Consider the following 17,285-nt stretch of genomic DNA (forward strand, 5'->3'; position numbering starts at 1 on the left):
AGAAGGATTCTTTGGAAGGTAGGAAGGGTTCTACATAGTACCCTTCTGAGTCTGAATAAGCTTTTTTATTGCATATTTTTCTCTTTCTTTTACATTGTGTCTGAGCACAATGTACCTCAGTGTTTAAACTTTAACATCAGGAATTTGAGTAATTTCAAACTGTATATGGGTATATTTATGTATGTACTGTATCGGACTGGGTTAAATGCGGAAGACACATTTCGGTTGAATGCATTCAGTTTCGCAACTGACTAGATATCCCCTTTCCCTTCCCTATCTGGTATTTCCTAGTGTTGATTTTTCATTTTCACTCTGTTTGGAGTAAAACACTAAAAACCACGCCCATCATTATCATATTTCCCAGCATGCTCTATTGCAGGATTATTTTCAGAATTGTTTGTTTCAATGTCTGTGTTTTTGCATATATACATGTATTGGTTGATTAATCTTGTGTTACACAAAAAAAAATAACATAAATTTGTATAAACTAATCCAATCTGTTAGTAGTTATACTTATTGCACCCATTACTGAGATTGTTGTCCTAGTTTAGATCATTTTGTTAGTTCCATTAATCAATATTCCCTATCCTGGCAGTCATTCTGAATATCCTCATTCTGGCAATAGGAATTTTGCATCACTTTGCAAGCCAGGTAGAATCGGTAGAATCCTTCATAGAGGGTTATAGGAAGAACCTTTAGCAGATTACAGGGTTCTTGACAGAACCCTTCATAGAGGGTTCTAGGCAGTACCCTTCATAGAGTGTACTATGTAGAACCATTTTACAGGGGGTTCTGTTAAGAACCCTACACAGGGGGTGCTAGGTAGAACCCTCTGCAAAGGGCACCAAAAAGGGTTCCCCTATGTGGACAAACCAAAGAACCTTACATGGTTCTACTTAGCACTAGGTTGTTCCAATGTCTCAGTGGGTTTGAGCATGGTGCTGGCAACACTGGAGTTGTGGTCTTGAATCAGCATGGATCACATATTACTGAACATGTATCACTTTCAACTGTGAATCGCTTTGGATAAAAGCATCTGCTAAATGACCAGATGTAGGCATATTAAATGTATTATTCATGTTTCGCCATGTTAGGTCCAGGCGTGGGCGCGACAGCACCAGCAGCGCCTGGCCATGGCCCTCGGTGATCTGCTGGCCACGAAGGAGCTGCTGGAGGGTCTTTTGGGCTGGCTGCAGTGGGCTGAGACCACACTCAATGACAAGGACAAGGAGGTCATCCCTCAAGAGATAGACGAGGTCAAATCCCTCATCGCTGAACACCAGGTAGCGTATGACCAAGAGCTTGACAGTGTCATCCTTCTTTATTAAAGGATGTTAAGGGTTTGGTGTATTGCTTGGTTGACCAAACATTCTCCACTGCATGCAATACCAATGCTGTTCACTACATGGCTAGTAGTACTAGAAATGTTAATACAAGATGCTATTGTAGGTAGAGTAGCTCACTCTGTCTAATAACATGAGTTACTGTATGTGTACTCTGCATGCAGTACATTACCTTTGAAGTGAGTACAGTATACAGTACACACTGAAAAATATGTTTTTTCTGGGTGGCAATGCAGACATTCATGGAGGAAATGACCCGGAAGCAACCAGATGTTGACAAGGTCACGAAGACACACAAGAGAAAGGCTGTGGTCGGGAGCGAGCCTGCCAGCCAGTCCCATATCCCTGTCCTGGAGAAAGGAAGAGGTGGAAGTATGTACCCCTACCAGGACCCCCTTAAAGGCCCTGAACTCAGCCATCTGGCCCAGCTCTGAGGCTCTGCCTTCACCCTGACACATCATCCTCATACATTACCTCCTATTCTCTCTGTGTGTTATGTCCCCCAAATTATATCATTCCTCTGTTATTTTTGGTATGGAACCAAAGTTATACAATGGAATAGCGGTATCACTAAACAGGTTGTTTTTCACCTACAGGAAAGCGTTCTCCCACACAAGCCATGTACCCATCTTCACAGCCTCCCATAGAGACCAAGAACCCCAGGGTCAACCTATTGGTCAGCAAGTGGCAGCAGGTGTGGCTACTGGCCCTGGACAGGAGGAGGAAACTCAATGATGCCATGGACAGACTTGAGGAGGTAGATCATTTAAACCTCTGTTAGCTTATGAAAAATGTCCTGTAATGTTTCAATATTCTATTCATGTCATGTATAAAGTGTTATGTATTTTAAATGAGTGTTTTGCAATTATTAGTAATGTAAATTCTGCATTTCTTCAGTTTTATCTGTGAGCAAGAATAAATCAACTCAAAAACAATCATGTTAATTACTTTATTTGCTTCATGGAGACATTCAGGAATGACATTTTAGAGATGTTGAAAAGAATATGGCAGGCCATCACCAAAGTATTACGCCAATAAGCTAGCTAGCTTGTTAATGTCCGTACCATCACTATGCTCAATACAATGTATATCATGGTGTATAATGTATAGTGCTTGATTTTCTTTCAGCTGAAGGAATTTGCCAACTTCGACTTTGATGTGTGGCGAAAGCGCTACATGCGATGGATGAACCATAAGAAGTCGCGTGTCATGGACTTCTTCAGACGCATTGACAAGGACCAGGATGGAAAGGTCACCAGACAGGAATTCATAGAAGGCATCCTCTCCTCCAGTAAGTCATAGTTCTGTTAAGACCTATAACCTCTTCACATGACCAGGATAGTAGGATCAGTAGTGTATAGAGTCAGTTACAGGTGTAGGATCTTAATTTGACCAGTTTCTCACAGCAGGAAAAGAATCCTGCAGCATCAGGAAATTTGAATTATTGTGTTGATTATAATTAATGCAAAGAACAGAAATAGAACAGCACTCCGGTAAATAAACTTAAATTGACATATTACGAACTTTAGGGGTATGAGCCCTTCTTCAGCGAGCAAGGCAATGGCAATCAATGTCAGAACATTGATTGCCACAGGTGGGCATAATTATAAATTCCCAGTCAGTATTGGCCCAATCAAGAGATCCCAGAAGAGGGAGCTGTGGGGGAAACATGAAAATCAAATAAAGATAGACACACATTTGAAATACATTGTGATGTCATTACCTAAAAGCCTTTTTAAACCTTGATTACACTCGGTTTGCATTTCCCGCTGTGCAGGAGTTTTCCTGCAACAACGGGGGTTAAATTAAGACCCTATATCTATAACGCTTCACATTACAGAGCCATGCCAAGCTGAGCCGTACTGGGTTGGCCTGTTTACACTTTAACCATAGCTGTTGTAACTACAGAGCCTTCAGAAAGTATTCACACCCTTTGACCTTTTCGAGTTTCGGTTACAGCCTGAATTAAAGATTTATACCATTTAGATTTTGTGTTGCAGGCCTACACACAATACCCCATAATGTCACAGTGGAATTGTGTTTTTAGACATTTTTACAAATAAATTAAACATTTTAAACTGAAATGTCTTGAGTCGATAAGTATTCAACCCCTTTGTAATGGAAAGCCTGAATATGTTCATGAGTAAAAATGTGCTTAACTAGTCACATAATAAGTTGCATGGACTCACTCTGTGTACAGTAATAGTGTTTAACATGATTTTTGAATGACTACCTCATCTCTGTACTCCACACATACAATTATCTCTAACATCCCTCAGTTGAGCAGTGAATTTCAAACACAGATTCAACCACAAAGACCAGGGAGGTTTTGTAAAGAAGGGCACCTATTGGTAGATGGGTAAAAAAAAATAGTTACATTTTATATATATTTTTTAATCTATCTCTTTGAGCATGGTGAATTTATTAATTGCCCTTTGGATGGTGTATCAATACACCCAGTCATTACAAAGATACAGGTGTCCTTCCTATCTCAGTTGCCGGAGAGGAAGGAAACTGCTCAGGGATTTCACCATGAGGCCAATGATGAATTTAAAATAGTTACACAGTTACAGAATGGCTGTGATAGGAGAAAACTGAGGATAATCCACAATACTAACTAGTGCTGAGCGATTTACCGGAATTTCTATAATTGTTCCAGTTTTAAAACAACTAATTGACTGACGTCGGTTCAATTATTTCCATTTAGTTCAGTTTCTTTTCGGGGGCGCTCAAATTGCAGTTTCTATAGTGATAAATCAGATCAAGCCTGAACTGCGCTATGTTGTAGGGAGTTGCAGTTTCCAATGGCCAATATTCTACATATTGTAGTTTAGTGCCAAAAATGTGGTAATTAACTACAATGACCATAATGCATTGCACCCTTGCATAAACTTGTATTGTGTGTAGATGGGTGGGAGAAAAAAGCCATTTATTCCGGTTTCTATATTCAGGAAAGAAAGAACAATGTGAAAAGAAAATATCAGAGCCAGCATAGTACAGTTCAGGGCCTAGATTCAAAAAACCTTCTTAAGAAGAAATGTTAAGCAAAGTTACCATTCCTCACAAAGGTTCTTGGAAATGTTCTTGTGCTATTTCTTATGTTTCTCTGTAAGCAAAAAGTTAAGAAGAAATTAGATTCTTGGAAATGTTCTTAATTCCAAGATAGCTAAGCCCTTGTCTTAAACTCAGGGCAGTGAGAGAAAAAGAAAATGAAAGTAGTTGAACATGTATTGATTATTTTAAACCCAAGAACATGTTTTAGAACAGTAATCTCAGTATGAAATATGCTAAAATTATTGTAATTGCTAGCTGGATAGCTAGCTAAAACGGTTGCCCAGCAACAAACATCTAGATTTGAAAGAAGATATTTGAGAAGTTAATAATAAAATAATAAAATCTTAAGATATTGTTGAGGAATTGCACTTATGAATCTTCTTAAGTTTTTGCGTAAGAAGTGTTTTGTGAATCTGGGCCCAGATCAGTACACTAGTGTACTGGAGTGTCAAGTGTCCAAGAAATCAGAGAATTCTTACAGCTGTTTTTTATTTTGTGTCCCAGAATTCCCCACCAGTCGGCTGGAGATGAGTGCGGTGGCAGACATATTTGACCGGGATGGTGACGGCTATATTGACTACTATGAGTTTGTGGCTGCCCTTCACCCCAACAAAGAGGCATACAAACCCCTCACAGATGCAGACAAAATTGAAGATGAGGTACTACATGTGTTGTAACTCAGACAATATGTACAGTATTACCTGTCTTCATTGTAAAACATGTCTAAATAATGTCATTCTTTATAGGTTACACGCCAAGTGGCAAAATGCAAGTGTCCTAAACGATTCCAAGTTGAGCAAATTGGTGCCAACAAATACAGGGTAAGCGGATTTTTCTAGCACCAACACATGACCTTCACTGTTATATAATGTCCTATCCAATTTGTATTGTTTATAGTGAAACGTTTGCTCTCTGAGAAACTAATGTGAATCTTTTCATTATTCCTCCCATGCCCAGTTCTACCTTGGAAATCAGGTACATATTTTTGTTGTCTGTTATGTGGTGCTGTGCCCTCATCAACCCCTCCTATCCTTTTTGTTGGCCATGTTTCTTTTCCAATTAACATTAACATTTTGCCAAGAGTCTTCCATAATGTCATCAGAATGGATCTCAGAAGTAGCTTCAGCAGACAGCAATAATGCTTTCAGACCTTTGCAGTCACTCGATCCTGAAAAGGCCAACTTTTGTTTAGTTGTTAATTAGTCTATGATAATAACATTAACTGTGTGCGTAGTTTCACTGGCATAAGTAGTTTGGATATGGGATATAGGTCTGGCTGGTGTGGGAAAGCAGCTGGTGCCTATGAGTGGTGCAGCGGAGGACCATTGACATAGTAGTAGCCTGCTAGGAAGGACTGTGGAATGAAATAAACCCCTTTTGGGTCATGCCAAGAATGAAATGGCCACAGAGTTATAAACGCACCTTTGTAAATGTAGCCTGCGCTGGTTGATTGGGCAGGTAAACCTAGTGGCAGTAACATTCTTATTTAGATAGGTAGGAAATAAGATCGACCTTATGATCATTACTAAAGAGCATTTAAAGCAGTTAAGTGTTATAATGCTTTGAAGTCAAATTCAAGCTTATTCAATTATTTCCTCTTATTCCTTGATGCTTTTGCATTTCAAATGAGAAAGAATAGGTTTTCTAGCCCAACACTATTCCACACAAATCTTCTTATCTCTCTATGTGCATTAATTGAACCCTTGGCCAGTTTGGGATTTATAATTATTTTAATGTGTGCTTGTCTGTTGCTTCTCTTTTATTTCCTGGAAATGAATTGTCTAAATAATGGCTGACATGTCTTTGTGTGACAGCATTCAAAGCTGGCTAAACGCCTTTCCATTGTTAGGGTTTTACCCTGCTTGTTTTTATTTATTCAGTTCTAATGTGCAAAGAAATGCATGTTGCAATACTACATAACTCATATTAAATTCATGGGCCATATGGATGTAAAACAATGATGGGTGTTGCTGAGGAGAATTACTATATAGGGGGAAACATATATACACTGTACATATATATTTTGTGTATCTTCTGCACCAGTTTGTATTAATTTATTACTCAAAATCAACTGAAACAATTCTTTTGACAGTTTGGTCTGGTTCACTGCTTACATGACGATGAGATTATAACAAGCAGGGACAGTCCAAATCTAACCCCCCACCTACACGTTGCGGTTTTGGAAAGCTGTATTCTGGTAAATGGCCATTCTTCTCGTGACTATTCTTCAGATCATTCAAATCATCACCTTTACTGTACTCAATCACACAATTCACCAGTGGCATTCAATCATTCTGGGAATCACCGTTTGATGAATTCAAGTGACAATAGGCACCTAACTGCAGGCTCATCAGTGTGTGGTCATGTCTGATTGTTACACCGTGGTTGACTAGAGAGAGACTATTAAATGCCATCCCCCATGTTGTCCCTCAGTGTCCCATTGAAGCATTGGTTCCTGCATCACTGTCAATGCATCCTCTATGACTGGTGGTTTGTACTGTACTGATAGAAAGTGCAGCTGTCACGTTGTTGGTTTTGCAGGAAATTTAGTCTGTTTTGTCCGTTTCTTTAATTTTCTATGACGTGATAATGTTTGATGGAAAGCATGAGGCCGTGATTGTTGTGTTGTCAAATCTGCTAACCCCATGGCCATATCCAACTGGGTGACCTCACCTCATGACGCTTGGCTGTTTGTTCACCCTCCATGTCAGGCTTGTTTGAAAGCTTTGCAAGATACATGCAAATATCCCATATTATTCAGGAATACAAATGTGTCCCTAATAAAGGTAAGGATAAACCACAACACTATAGTGCACCCTAGTGGTGCAAGATCCTCTCTTCTGCCTAATGGTCTTTATATGATAAAGCCTGTTACAGGAATTCCCAGGTGAAAATGAGACAAAATAATGAGAAAACATTCCAATATTAGAGATTAATACAAATATTGCAACCCTTTGTAACAAATTATTCACTTACTAATGATTTACTTCAAACTGAATCAAAAGGGATACATAACATTGTCATAACAATGATATTAACAACAGATGCCCTAGCCAGTCATGTCTAGATGCCAGTTGTTATATCATGATTATGACAGATGTATGTAGGCTACGATAAGCCTGTTGACAGGGGGTATGAAGTAAAGTGTTACCCATTTCACCTCAATTACAAATCAATGTATCACAATTTCACAAGTCACAAACCAATCCTACCTTGTTGACAATGATGAATGCAGATGAATGCACTAATACAATCCCAGAAGGTAGAACCAGTTGGATTGACCCTTTCATTTGTGTCTTTGAGAATGAAACCTTGATGTTATTGCTTTGTGTCTTAATCAATGGGCTCGGCTGACCAACAAAAAATAGAAACCAGACAGAAAACATAAGACAGATGATGTCACCTCTCATCTAGTGATTAAGTGAAATCCATTTTAGTGAAATCATATTTCATATTTATAACTAATCGTTGTACTCCACAGTCAGAACATGCAATGTAATCAGGCACAAACTCCTAGAAGGAGAATCTTCCTCCTAACACATTATAGCATCTGCTGGTTTCTGGTGTTGCACAGCTTCAAGTCTTGTCCAGTGTTGTTGATGCAGAGTAGTGCTCAGTGACTCCCGGCCTCACCTTCCTCTCTGTCCTCCCTCCTCCCTCTGCAGTTCGGAGACTCCCAGCAGCTGCGTCTGGTACGGATCCTACGGAGTACTGTGATGGTGCGTGTGGGTGGAGGCTGGATGGCTCTGGATGAGTTCCTGGTAAAGAACGATCCGTGTCGGGGTAAGATACCAGGCAGAACACAGAACATTTTATAAAATGCAATTCATTGTAATGAAGGCAGATTACTGGATTTCGTATCTCTCGTGTGTCACTTCTGTTTTAATCGTCTACTTTTAGATAACAGTGCTACTGGTGGTTTACTATTTATTTCCATGGATTTTGATGTGATGTTATGAATGCTTGTTGTCCTCTGCCTGTCAGGTTTCTCTATTTCTATGTTGTCCTCTGCCTGTCAGGTTTCTCTAGTTCTATGTTATCCTCTGCCTGTCAGGTTTCTCTAGTTCTATGTTATCCTCTGCCTTTCAGGTTTCTCTATTTCTATGTTGTCCTCTGCCTGTCAGGTTTCTCTAGTTCTATGTTATCCTCTGCCTGTCAGGTTTCTCTAGTTCTATGTTATCCTCTGCCTGTCAGGTTTCTCTATTTCTATGTTGTCCTGTGCCTGTCAGGTTTCTCTAGTTCTATGTTATCCTCTGCCTGTCAGGTTTCTCTATTTCTATGTTGTCCTCTGCCTGTCAGGTTTCTCTAGTTCTATGTTATCCTCTGCCTGTCAGGTTTCTCTAGTTCTATGTTGTCCTCTGCCTGTCAGGTTTCTCTAGTTCTATGTTATCCTCTGCCTGTCAGGTTTCTCTATTTCTATGTTATCCTCTGCCTGTCAGGTTTCTCTATTTCTATGTATTTCTATGTTCCTGCTAAAAATTCCTTCCTACTGCTCCTACTCCTTCCTTTCCAGTTCATCACCACGGGAGTAAAATGTTGCGCTCGGAATCAAACTCTTCAATTACTCAGTCTCCTATAGGTTGGCAACAAATCTCACACTTTCTCACCTTGCTCCATGAACCCCCTAGTGGTATGTTTCTGCATCACTGTGTGTTCGGGTGTTAGTGTGGGTGTGTGTACATTATGGGTGTGTTGTAGTGCTCCTCGTGAATGGCGTTCCCATAAAGTGACTCCACTCACACTCGCCTGTCATCCAGCAGTCTGTGGGTCTTCGTGCATGCTGTAGTTATTGCTGATTCACATCATCTGCTTCTGAAGTGCTTCTTACTTACTGACCTCCAGGCCATCAGCGGCTCTCTCTCTCTCTCTTTCTTTTGCTCTCTGGTTCTCTCTTTCTTTCTCTCTCTCTCTATCTCTGGTTCTCTCTCTTCCTCTCTCTGATTCTCTCTCTCTTTCTCTCTGGTTCTCTCACCCCTCCTCACTCTCTCTCTGGTTCTCTCTCTCTCTTTCTCTCTGCTTCTGAAGTGCTTCTTACTTACTGACCTCCAGGCCAACAGCGGCTCTCTCTCTCTCTCTTTCTTTTGCTCTCTGGTTCTCTCTTTCTTTCTTTCTCTCTCTCTCTCTATCTCTGGTTCTCTCGTTCTTCCTCTCTCGTTCTCTCTCTCTTTCTCTCTCTGGTTCTCTCTCTTTATCTCGCTCTCTGGTTCTCTCTCTTTCTCTCTGGTTCTCTCTCCCCCTCTCTCGCTTTGGTTCTCTCTCCCTCTCTCTCTCTGTTTCTCTCTCTCTCTAGTTCTCTCTCTCTTCATCTCTGGTTCTCTCTCTCTTTCTCTGTTCTCTTTGGTTCTCTCTCTGGTTCTCTCTCCCGCTCTCTCTCTCTGTCTCTTTCTCTCTTTGGTTCTCTCTCTCTCTCTCTCTCTCTCTCTCTCTCTCTCTCTCTCTCTCAGCATGTAGCACCCAGTGGCTCTGTGCACCTTTTCTTTTGCAATTCTGTTTTCAAGTTTGTGTTGACAATCATTGTAAGAGTAATTGACTGTTTCCACCTAAGGGCTAGGGGGGGGGGTACTCATTTATTTATGGCTGATGTTCTAAGCCACTGGAATCCATCATACTTTTTTTGTGATGACCAGAGATTCTTCTACCCTGGAAGATATGAGTTGGGGGAAAAAGTCAGCTATTATACCTTTCTTTGGTTTTGTTTCAGCAGGTTGGGGTGACAGGGGCTGTCTTTATATTTTTTATTTGTATGTGCAGAGTCAATCCGTTAGATTAAGTTCATATGATTCTCTATTGGTTGAAGGAATCACTATACTTACTTTAATGGGCCATATGCTTTCAGTGACTTCGCTGGTGTGGCTAAGTGATGTGAAACTGCATGTCCTTCATTTACAATCTGTTATTTGCACAATAGTCCAAACACAAATAGTGTAGAGAACAACCTGTATTCATTTCAATTGGTCTGCTTTTTCCAAAAGCAGGTACTCATCATCCATTGACTCACTCCACTGAAATGAATTAGGTTCACCTAGTCAATCAGTCATACACCAACGAACATGCATATGCCTCATGTCTTACTGTATGCTGTCATATTTTACCCCCCAGCCAAAGGAAGGACAAACATGGAGCTGCGAGAAAAGTTCATTCTCCCAGAAGGCACCACTCAGATGATGGCCAGCTTCCGGTATAGAGGTCGTAGGTCGCGGCCGTCGTCACGAGCTGCCTCTCCCAACCGGTCAAACTCTAACCATAGCTGTCCAGCCCAGCATAATAACCCAGCCTTGACCAGCACACCCAAGGTAAGAGACGTCCACGTTCTGGATGCCTCATCTTTTGACTACATACTTCTTCTTCCACAGCAAATACATTTAATAACTTGACTGACAACAGAGCAAAATTGCATAATGACTTGTGGTTGATGACCTTAGGAAGCTAGTTGTATTTGAAACATTTCTAGAGAAATAGTGTGTGTCGGTTTGTCTGCCATTCCCCACATGCTTCCAACCATATCTACAATATGTTGAAAATAAATCATTTTCCTTGTTTCATGTTTTTTTTGTAGTTTGATAATTCCTTTGTTTTGTCATATCATAACTATTATTTTAGTCTACCTCTGCTCTTTTTTGTTGATTTCTCCATCTGAATCCCTGTGTTTGTGTGTTTGATTTGCCATTATTCCCTCAGACTCCCCAACACATAACCCGCAATTATGATAAGCCCTGGCTGACAAACAGCAAACCCTCCAGTCCTCTAAAATCATCAGACTCCTTTGAGAGCCAAGGTTCATCCTCCGAGGTATAGTGAATCAACAGGGTCTGGAACGCTCCAGAGCTCTGAACCTAACAACTACTACCTCTTACTATACACTTTTATAAAAAAGCGTTCCAATAGAGTTCTTCGGCTGAGTCCTTTTTGGTTCCAGGTAGAACCCTTTTGGGTTTCGTGTAGAATCCTCTGTGGAAAGGGTTCTACATGGAACCCAAAACATTTCTACCTGGAACAAAAAAGGATTCTTCAAAGGGTTCTCCTATGGAGACAGCCAAATAACCCTTTTAGGTTCTAGAGCGGACCTTTAAATAGCCCTTGCCCTTGGCCCTAACTGCACAATATTTGAAGTGCTAAATGATCTCTGCATAGGTAGAAATAGTGGAGTGGTGGAACTTCCACCATATTTGCTTAAACCTTAAAGAAGTGTTAGGGACAAGGGATGGTGTAGAGAGCAAATTGTGATTGGAGAGAGCACATAAGCTGTTTATTCGTTTTTCTGTTAGATTCTGATTTCAGTTGGGTTTTTAGTTAGGATGCTTTAAAGTACTGACTGGTGATTGTGGTGGAACATGAGTCATTCTCTCTGTTGACTGTAAAAAAAAAAACACAGTCTATTTCCTTCTCTAACTAACTCAAACTAAGAGCTGAACTGCTGTTCTGTGTTGCATGTTCAACTGTTTATCTGTTAATCCGCTGTAACGGTTTAGGTTGTTACGGAAACATCAAACATTACATGTAACTTTTCATTCAACAAAATAACTCCTTACATTGGAAGTTTCTGGGATTTCATCCGATTTCATCAGAATACCACGTTGCATAACATGCTAGTTAGATGATAATTACCAATGTTAATAAGAGTCAATGTACTATAGTAGATAATCAATTTAACTACTACATACAGTATTGTCTTGTTCTATGATTTCCCATTGTGTAGCTTTTAGTTTCTAAATGCCAACAAATGCTCTGTCTTTTCTAGAGCATCCCGATACAGGGAAGCAAACTGCGGCTCCCTGGATACTTGTCAGGAAAAGGTTTCCAGTCGGGAGAAGAGCAGGGAACCCTGATCAATGCTGCTGTGATGAAAGCACGGGGGCAGGCAATAGGCTTTGGTGAGGAGAGAATTATTTAGAAAAAGCAGTGACTGCTTTCTAACTGCTAAACGTCTTTGCTTTTTGGCTCTGCTGTCAGAGTTGCCAGTTGCTGTAACCAGACAATAAGCGTACCGGAATCTTTTGTTCCCCAGAATCGAGAAGACCCGGCAGCCGACCTGGAAGTAAAGCAGGTAGCCGAGGCAGCAGCCGGAGAGGAAGCGATGCTTCAGACTTCGACATCTCCGATATCGCATCGGTGTGCTCTGAAACGTCAGAGATGGTGGGTGACACCAGTCGGGCCACACCCCGCTCATCGTCACGTCAACACGGAGGCAAACCCTCCAAAATCCCCACTCCTCAAAGGAGGTTGACCCCCAGCAAACTGGCCAAGACCTCCAAGAGATAGTCATTGGCCTTGAGACAACTATGGGAGCCCCGTTGGCCCAAAGTGGCCCTCCTGGTTCCACAAGACATATGGAGACTGGAGACACTAGAACTGACACAAGAGACTGGTGTATGTGTTAATTATTTAAAGTGTTGCGAAGATGTTAAATATTCTGTTGAGAGAAAAAATGGTTTAATATTAAGTGTGAATGGAATGTCAATGGCCTTGTGTATTTGTGTATTTGTGTATTTGTCTTAATGTATTTTATTTTCTGTGAATAATGTCAAATTATTATGATCATTTTATTTTATTGACGCTAAACCTGAAGAGGTACAAAAAACTGAAAGAAAAAAAAAACATGGAAAAGACTACATTGTCGTTCTAACACTTTTACACACTAATGAATGGTAAAGCACAGCATTGTGCTCTGAGAGAGATACTGAATGTACTGTCATTTCTGTATGCTGACATGCGTGTGACAAACGGTGTATCGCGCTACTCTGTGGGACACCAATGATCTATTATCTATTTAAAGTGCAATGATGTACTGCCAAAATATGCATTTAAAGGGCGATACAATATACATGTAGCCTACCACATAGTAAACACTACAAATAATGATGTTCTGACAGAGAAGTCTGTTGATGGCAAGTTCACGCAGAAACCCCTCAATATCCAGGCTTTAAAATACTTCAACTTTCCTTAGCACCTGCAGGTAATACTGTTTTGTTTGGTCAACTTACAGCGATGTGTGCCATTTTACCTTGAAGAAGGGCCCCCCGGCGCCCTGAGTAGACATTCTTTAGTGCATCATCATGTCAGTGTATGGTTCATTTAGCTGGAGTGGAAAGGATTACTGTAACCTTTTTGTAATAAATTTGCTTGCAGAAAGCTACCATGGGATACTGAGATGGCTCACACAGATGTCTGTTTCTTTAAATATTATGTTATAAATTATTATTACAGTATCATGTATTATTTCTGTAGGATGACCCGATAGGATGCAGCGGAGAGACAAAGAGACAAAAGGAATCTCGCATCGTATGGAAATGGTCAACTTTACCTGATATACAGTTCATTCAGAAAGTATTCAGACCCCTTCCCTTTTTCTGCATTTTGTTATGTTACAGCCTTATTCTACAATTGATTAAGTTAAAAAAAAAACACAATACCTCATAATGACAAAGAGAAAAAAAAATGTTTGTGAATATCTGAGTTTCTGATAAAAATCAGACATACTTTATTTACATCAGTATTCAGACCCTTTGCTATGAGACTCGACATGGAGCTCAGGTGCATCCTGTTTCCATTGATCACCCTGGAGATGTTTCTACAACTTGATTGGAGTCCACCTGTGGTTAATTCAATTGATTGGATATGATTTGGAAAGGCACACATCTGTCTATATAAGGTCTCACAGTTGACAGTGCATGTCTGAGCAAAAACCAAGCCATGAGGTCGAAAGAATTGACCGTAGAGCGCCGAGACAGGATTGTATTGAGGCACAGATTTGGGGAAGGGTACTGTCACGGCTGTCATCTGGAGATAGAGAGGAGGACCAAGATGCGGCATGGTAAGTGTTTGTCATTTTAATGGAAAAAACGGAACACTACAAAACAACAAAGTGACAACCGTGACGCTAATCAAAACACTGTGCTAACAAGCAACATAACATAGACAATCACCCACAACCCACAATGACAAAACAGGCTACCTAAATATGGTTCCCAATCAGAGACCATGACTAACACCTGCCTCTGATTGAGAACCATATCAGGCCAAACACAGAAACAGACAAACTAGACATACAACATAGAATGCCCACTCAGATCACACCCTGACCAAACAAAACATACAAAGCAAACTATGGTCAGGGCGTGACTGGTACCAAAACATTTATCCAGCATTGAAAGTCCCCAAGAACACAGTTGCCTCCATCATTCTTAAATGGAAGAAGTTTGGAACCACCAAAACTCTTCCTAATGCTGGCTGCCCGGCCAAACTGAGCAATCAGGGGAGAAGGGCCTTGGTCAGGGAGGTGACCAAGAACCCGATGGTCACTCTGACAGAGCTCCAGAGTTCCTCTGTGGAGATGGGAGAAACTTCCAGAAAGACAACCAACTCTGCAGTACACCACCATTCAGGCCTTTATGGTAGAATGGCCAGATTGCCACACCTCAGTAAAAGGCACATGACAGCCTGCTTGGAGTTTGCCAAAAGGCACCTAAAGGACTCTCAGACGATGAGAAACAAGATTCTCTGGTCTGATGAAATCAAGATTGAAGTCTTTGGCCTGAATGCCAAGCGTCACGTCTGGAGGAAACCTGGCACCATTCCTACGGTGAAGCATGGTGGTGGCAGCATCATGCTGTAGGAAGGTTTTTCAGTGGCAGGGACTGGGAGACATGTCAGGATCGAGGGAAAGATGAAAGGAGCAAAGTACAGCGAGATCCTTGATGAAAACCTGCTCCAGAGCACTCAGGACCTCAGACTGGGGCGAAGGTTCAAATTCCAACAGGACAACAACCCTAAGCACATAGCCAAGTCAACGCAGGAGTGGCTGCTGTACAAGTCTCTGAATGTCCTTGAGTGGCCAAGCCAGAGCCCGAACTTAAACCCGATCGGACAATTCTGGAGAGACCTGTAAATGGCTTTGCATTGATGCTCCACATCCAACCTGACTGAGCTTGGGAGGATCTACATAGAAGAATGGGAGAAACTCCCCAAATACATGTGTGCCAAGCTTGTAGCGTCAAAGCCGAGAAGAGGCTTAAATCGCTGCCAAAGGTGCTTCAGCAAAGTACTGAGTAAAGGGTCTGAATACTTATGTAAATGTGATAATTCAGTTTTTTATTTTTAATAGTTTGGAAACATTTCTAAAAACCAGTTTTTGCTTTGTCATACAGGGTATATTGTGTGTAGATTGATGAGAGGAAAAAAACTATTACATCAACTTTAGAATAAGGTTATATGTAGGCTACATTATATAGACTACTTTATGTAGGCTACATTATATAGACTACTTTATGTAGGCTACTTTATATAGACTACTTTATGTAGGCTACTTTATAATAGACTACTTTATGTAGGCTACTTTATGTAGTCTACTTTATATAGACTACTTTATGTAGGCTACTTTATATAGACTACTTTATGTAGGCTACTTTATATAGACTACTTTATGTAGGCTACTTTATATAGACTACTTTATGTAGGCTACTTTATATAGACTACTTTATGTAGGCTACTTTATATAGACTACTTTATGTAGGCTACTTTATATAGACTACTTTATGTAGGATACATTATGTAGTCTACTTTATATAGAATCCTGTTGTCACGTTTGTCGTATGAAGGAGACCGAGGCGCAGCGTGGTATACGTACATTCTCTTTATTTAAAGAATGAACACCGAACAAACTAACAAAATAACAAATGAAACGTGAAGCAATACAATATAGTGCTGACAGGCAACTACACATAGACAAGATCCCACACCAGAAAGTGGGAAAAAAGCCTGCCTAAATATGATCCCCAATCAGAGACAACGATAAACAGCTGTCTCTGATTGGGAACCATATCAGAACAACATAGAATTACAAAAACCCCTAGACCTACAAAAACCCTAGGCATACAAAAACCCTAGACATACAAAACCCTAGAAATACAAAAAAAACCTAGAGTACCCACCCTAGTCACACCCTGACCTAACCAAAATATATAGAAAACAGAGATACAGTGGGGAGAACAAGTATTTGATTCACTGCCGATTTTGCAGGTTTTCCTACTTACAAAGCATGTAGAGGTCTGTAATGTTTTATCATAGGTACACTTCAACTGTGAGAGACGGAATCTAAAACAAAAATTTTAAAAAATCACATTGTATGATTTATAAGTAATTAATTTGCATTTTATACTTTATAGGAGACTTTATATAGGATACTTTATATAGACTACTTTATATAGACTACTTTATATAGACTACTTTATTTAGACTACTTTATAGGAGACTTTATATAGGATACTTTATATAGACTACTTTATATAGACTACTTTATATAGTCTACTTTATATAGGCCACTTGTGGTAGAGCGCTCTACAAATAGGCCGATAGGTCGATAGGTCGATAGATACAGTTTTACCAAAGAATCCTTGAATTTTGGCAAATGTGGAGACTTGAACTGTTACATTTCAACATGGTCCGTATATGCGTTTCTTACAGATCATTCAATCCCCTTTAAAATCGCTCAGATCATATCAACTTTTGTCTCTTTCAAATGTAAGGGCTGTGATAATGGTGCTAATCCCATAAATGTCAAATTAGACACAACTTTCGCTTGGCTCAATAACTGGCCTATACAGGCCACCCATATCATCTGTGGGTCAACAGAAATGGAAACAAAGGAGCAAATAAATGGGTTGTTTCATATGATGTAAATCTACAGACTGTGACTTTAATGCCAAGGTGTGTACCACAAAAAAAAGTGATACAACTAAATATAATTCTGATCAGCGAAGGTCCATAAGCAGGGTGTATTGTACCAATCCAACGCTAATTTATTTTAGGTCCCAATGGCCCAATACACCCCACATATATGCGGTTTGGGTTAATGGTATTCCCAGCATCACCATTCTCTGCGTGAGGAATGTT

General features: G+C 40.3%; 1 protein-coding gene across 12 annotated transcripts in view; it reads left to right on the top strand.

The window, feature by feature from the left end:
* dst (dystonin) overlaps positions 1-13,544 on the top strand; it is a 192,557-nt gene extending 179,013 nt beyond the window's left edge. For 6 of the 12 annotated variants that reach the window (XM_031805202.1, XM_031805203.1, XM_031805207.1 and 3 more), the window contains 14 exons: positions 1,095-1,283; positions 1,580-1,715; positions 1,940-2,100; positions 2,472-2,634; positions 4,902-5,056; positions 5,144-5,218; positions 5,355-5,372; positions 6,490-6,594; positions 8,063-8,180; positions 8,911-9,027; positions 10,497-10,690; positions 11,076-11,186; positions 12,136-12,268; positions 12,403-13,538. In XM_031805202.1, coding sequence (XP_031661062.1) covers positions 1,095-1,283; positions 1,580-1,715; positions 1,940-2,100; positions 2,472-2,634; positions 4,902-5,056; positions 5,144-5,218; positions 5,355-5,372; positions 6,490-6,594; positions 8,063-8,180; positions 8,911-9,027; positions 10,497-10,690; positions 11,076-11,186; positions 12,136-12,268; positions 12,403-12,656 — 1,929 coding nt within the window. In that variant the 3' untranslated portion in view covers positions 12,657-13,538. Of the gene's footprint in view, positions 1-1,094; positions 1,284-1,579; positions 1,716-1,939; positions 2,101-2,471; positions 2,635-4,901; positions 5,057-5,143; positions 5,219-5,354; positions 5,373-6,489; positions 6,595-8,062; positions 8,181-8,910; positions 9,028-10,496; positions 10,691-11,075; positions 11,187-12,135; positions 12,269-12,402 lie in introns of all 12 variants that reach the window. The other 6 variants (XM_031805208.1, XM_031805210.1, XM_031805212.1 and 3 more) reach the window with 3 other exon arrangements.
* Positions 13,545-17,285: the final 3,741 nt, after the last annotated feature.

This window comes from Oncorhynchus kisutch, linkage group LG25 (assembly GCF_002021735.2).
Source record: "Oncorhynchus kisutch isolate 150728-3 linkage group LG25, Okis_V2, whole genome shotgun sequence".
Lineage (NCBI taxonomy): Eukaryota > Metazoa > Chordata > Actinopteri > Salmoniformes > Salmonidae > Oncorhynchus > Oncorhynchus kisutch.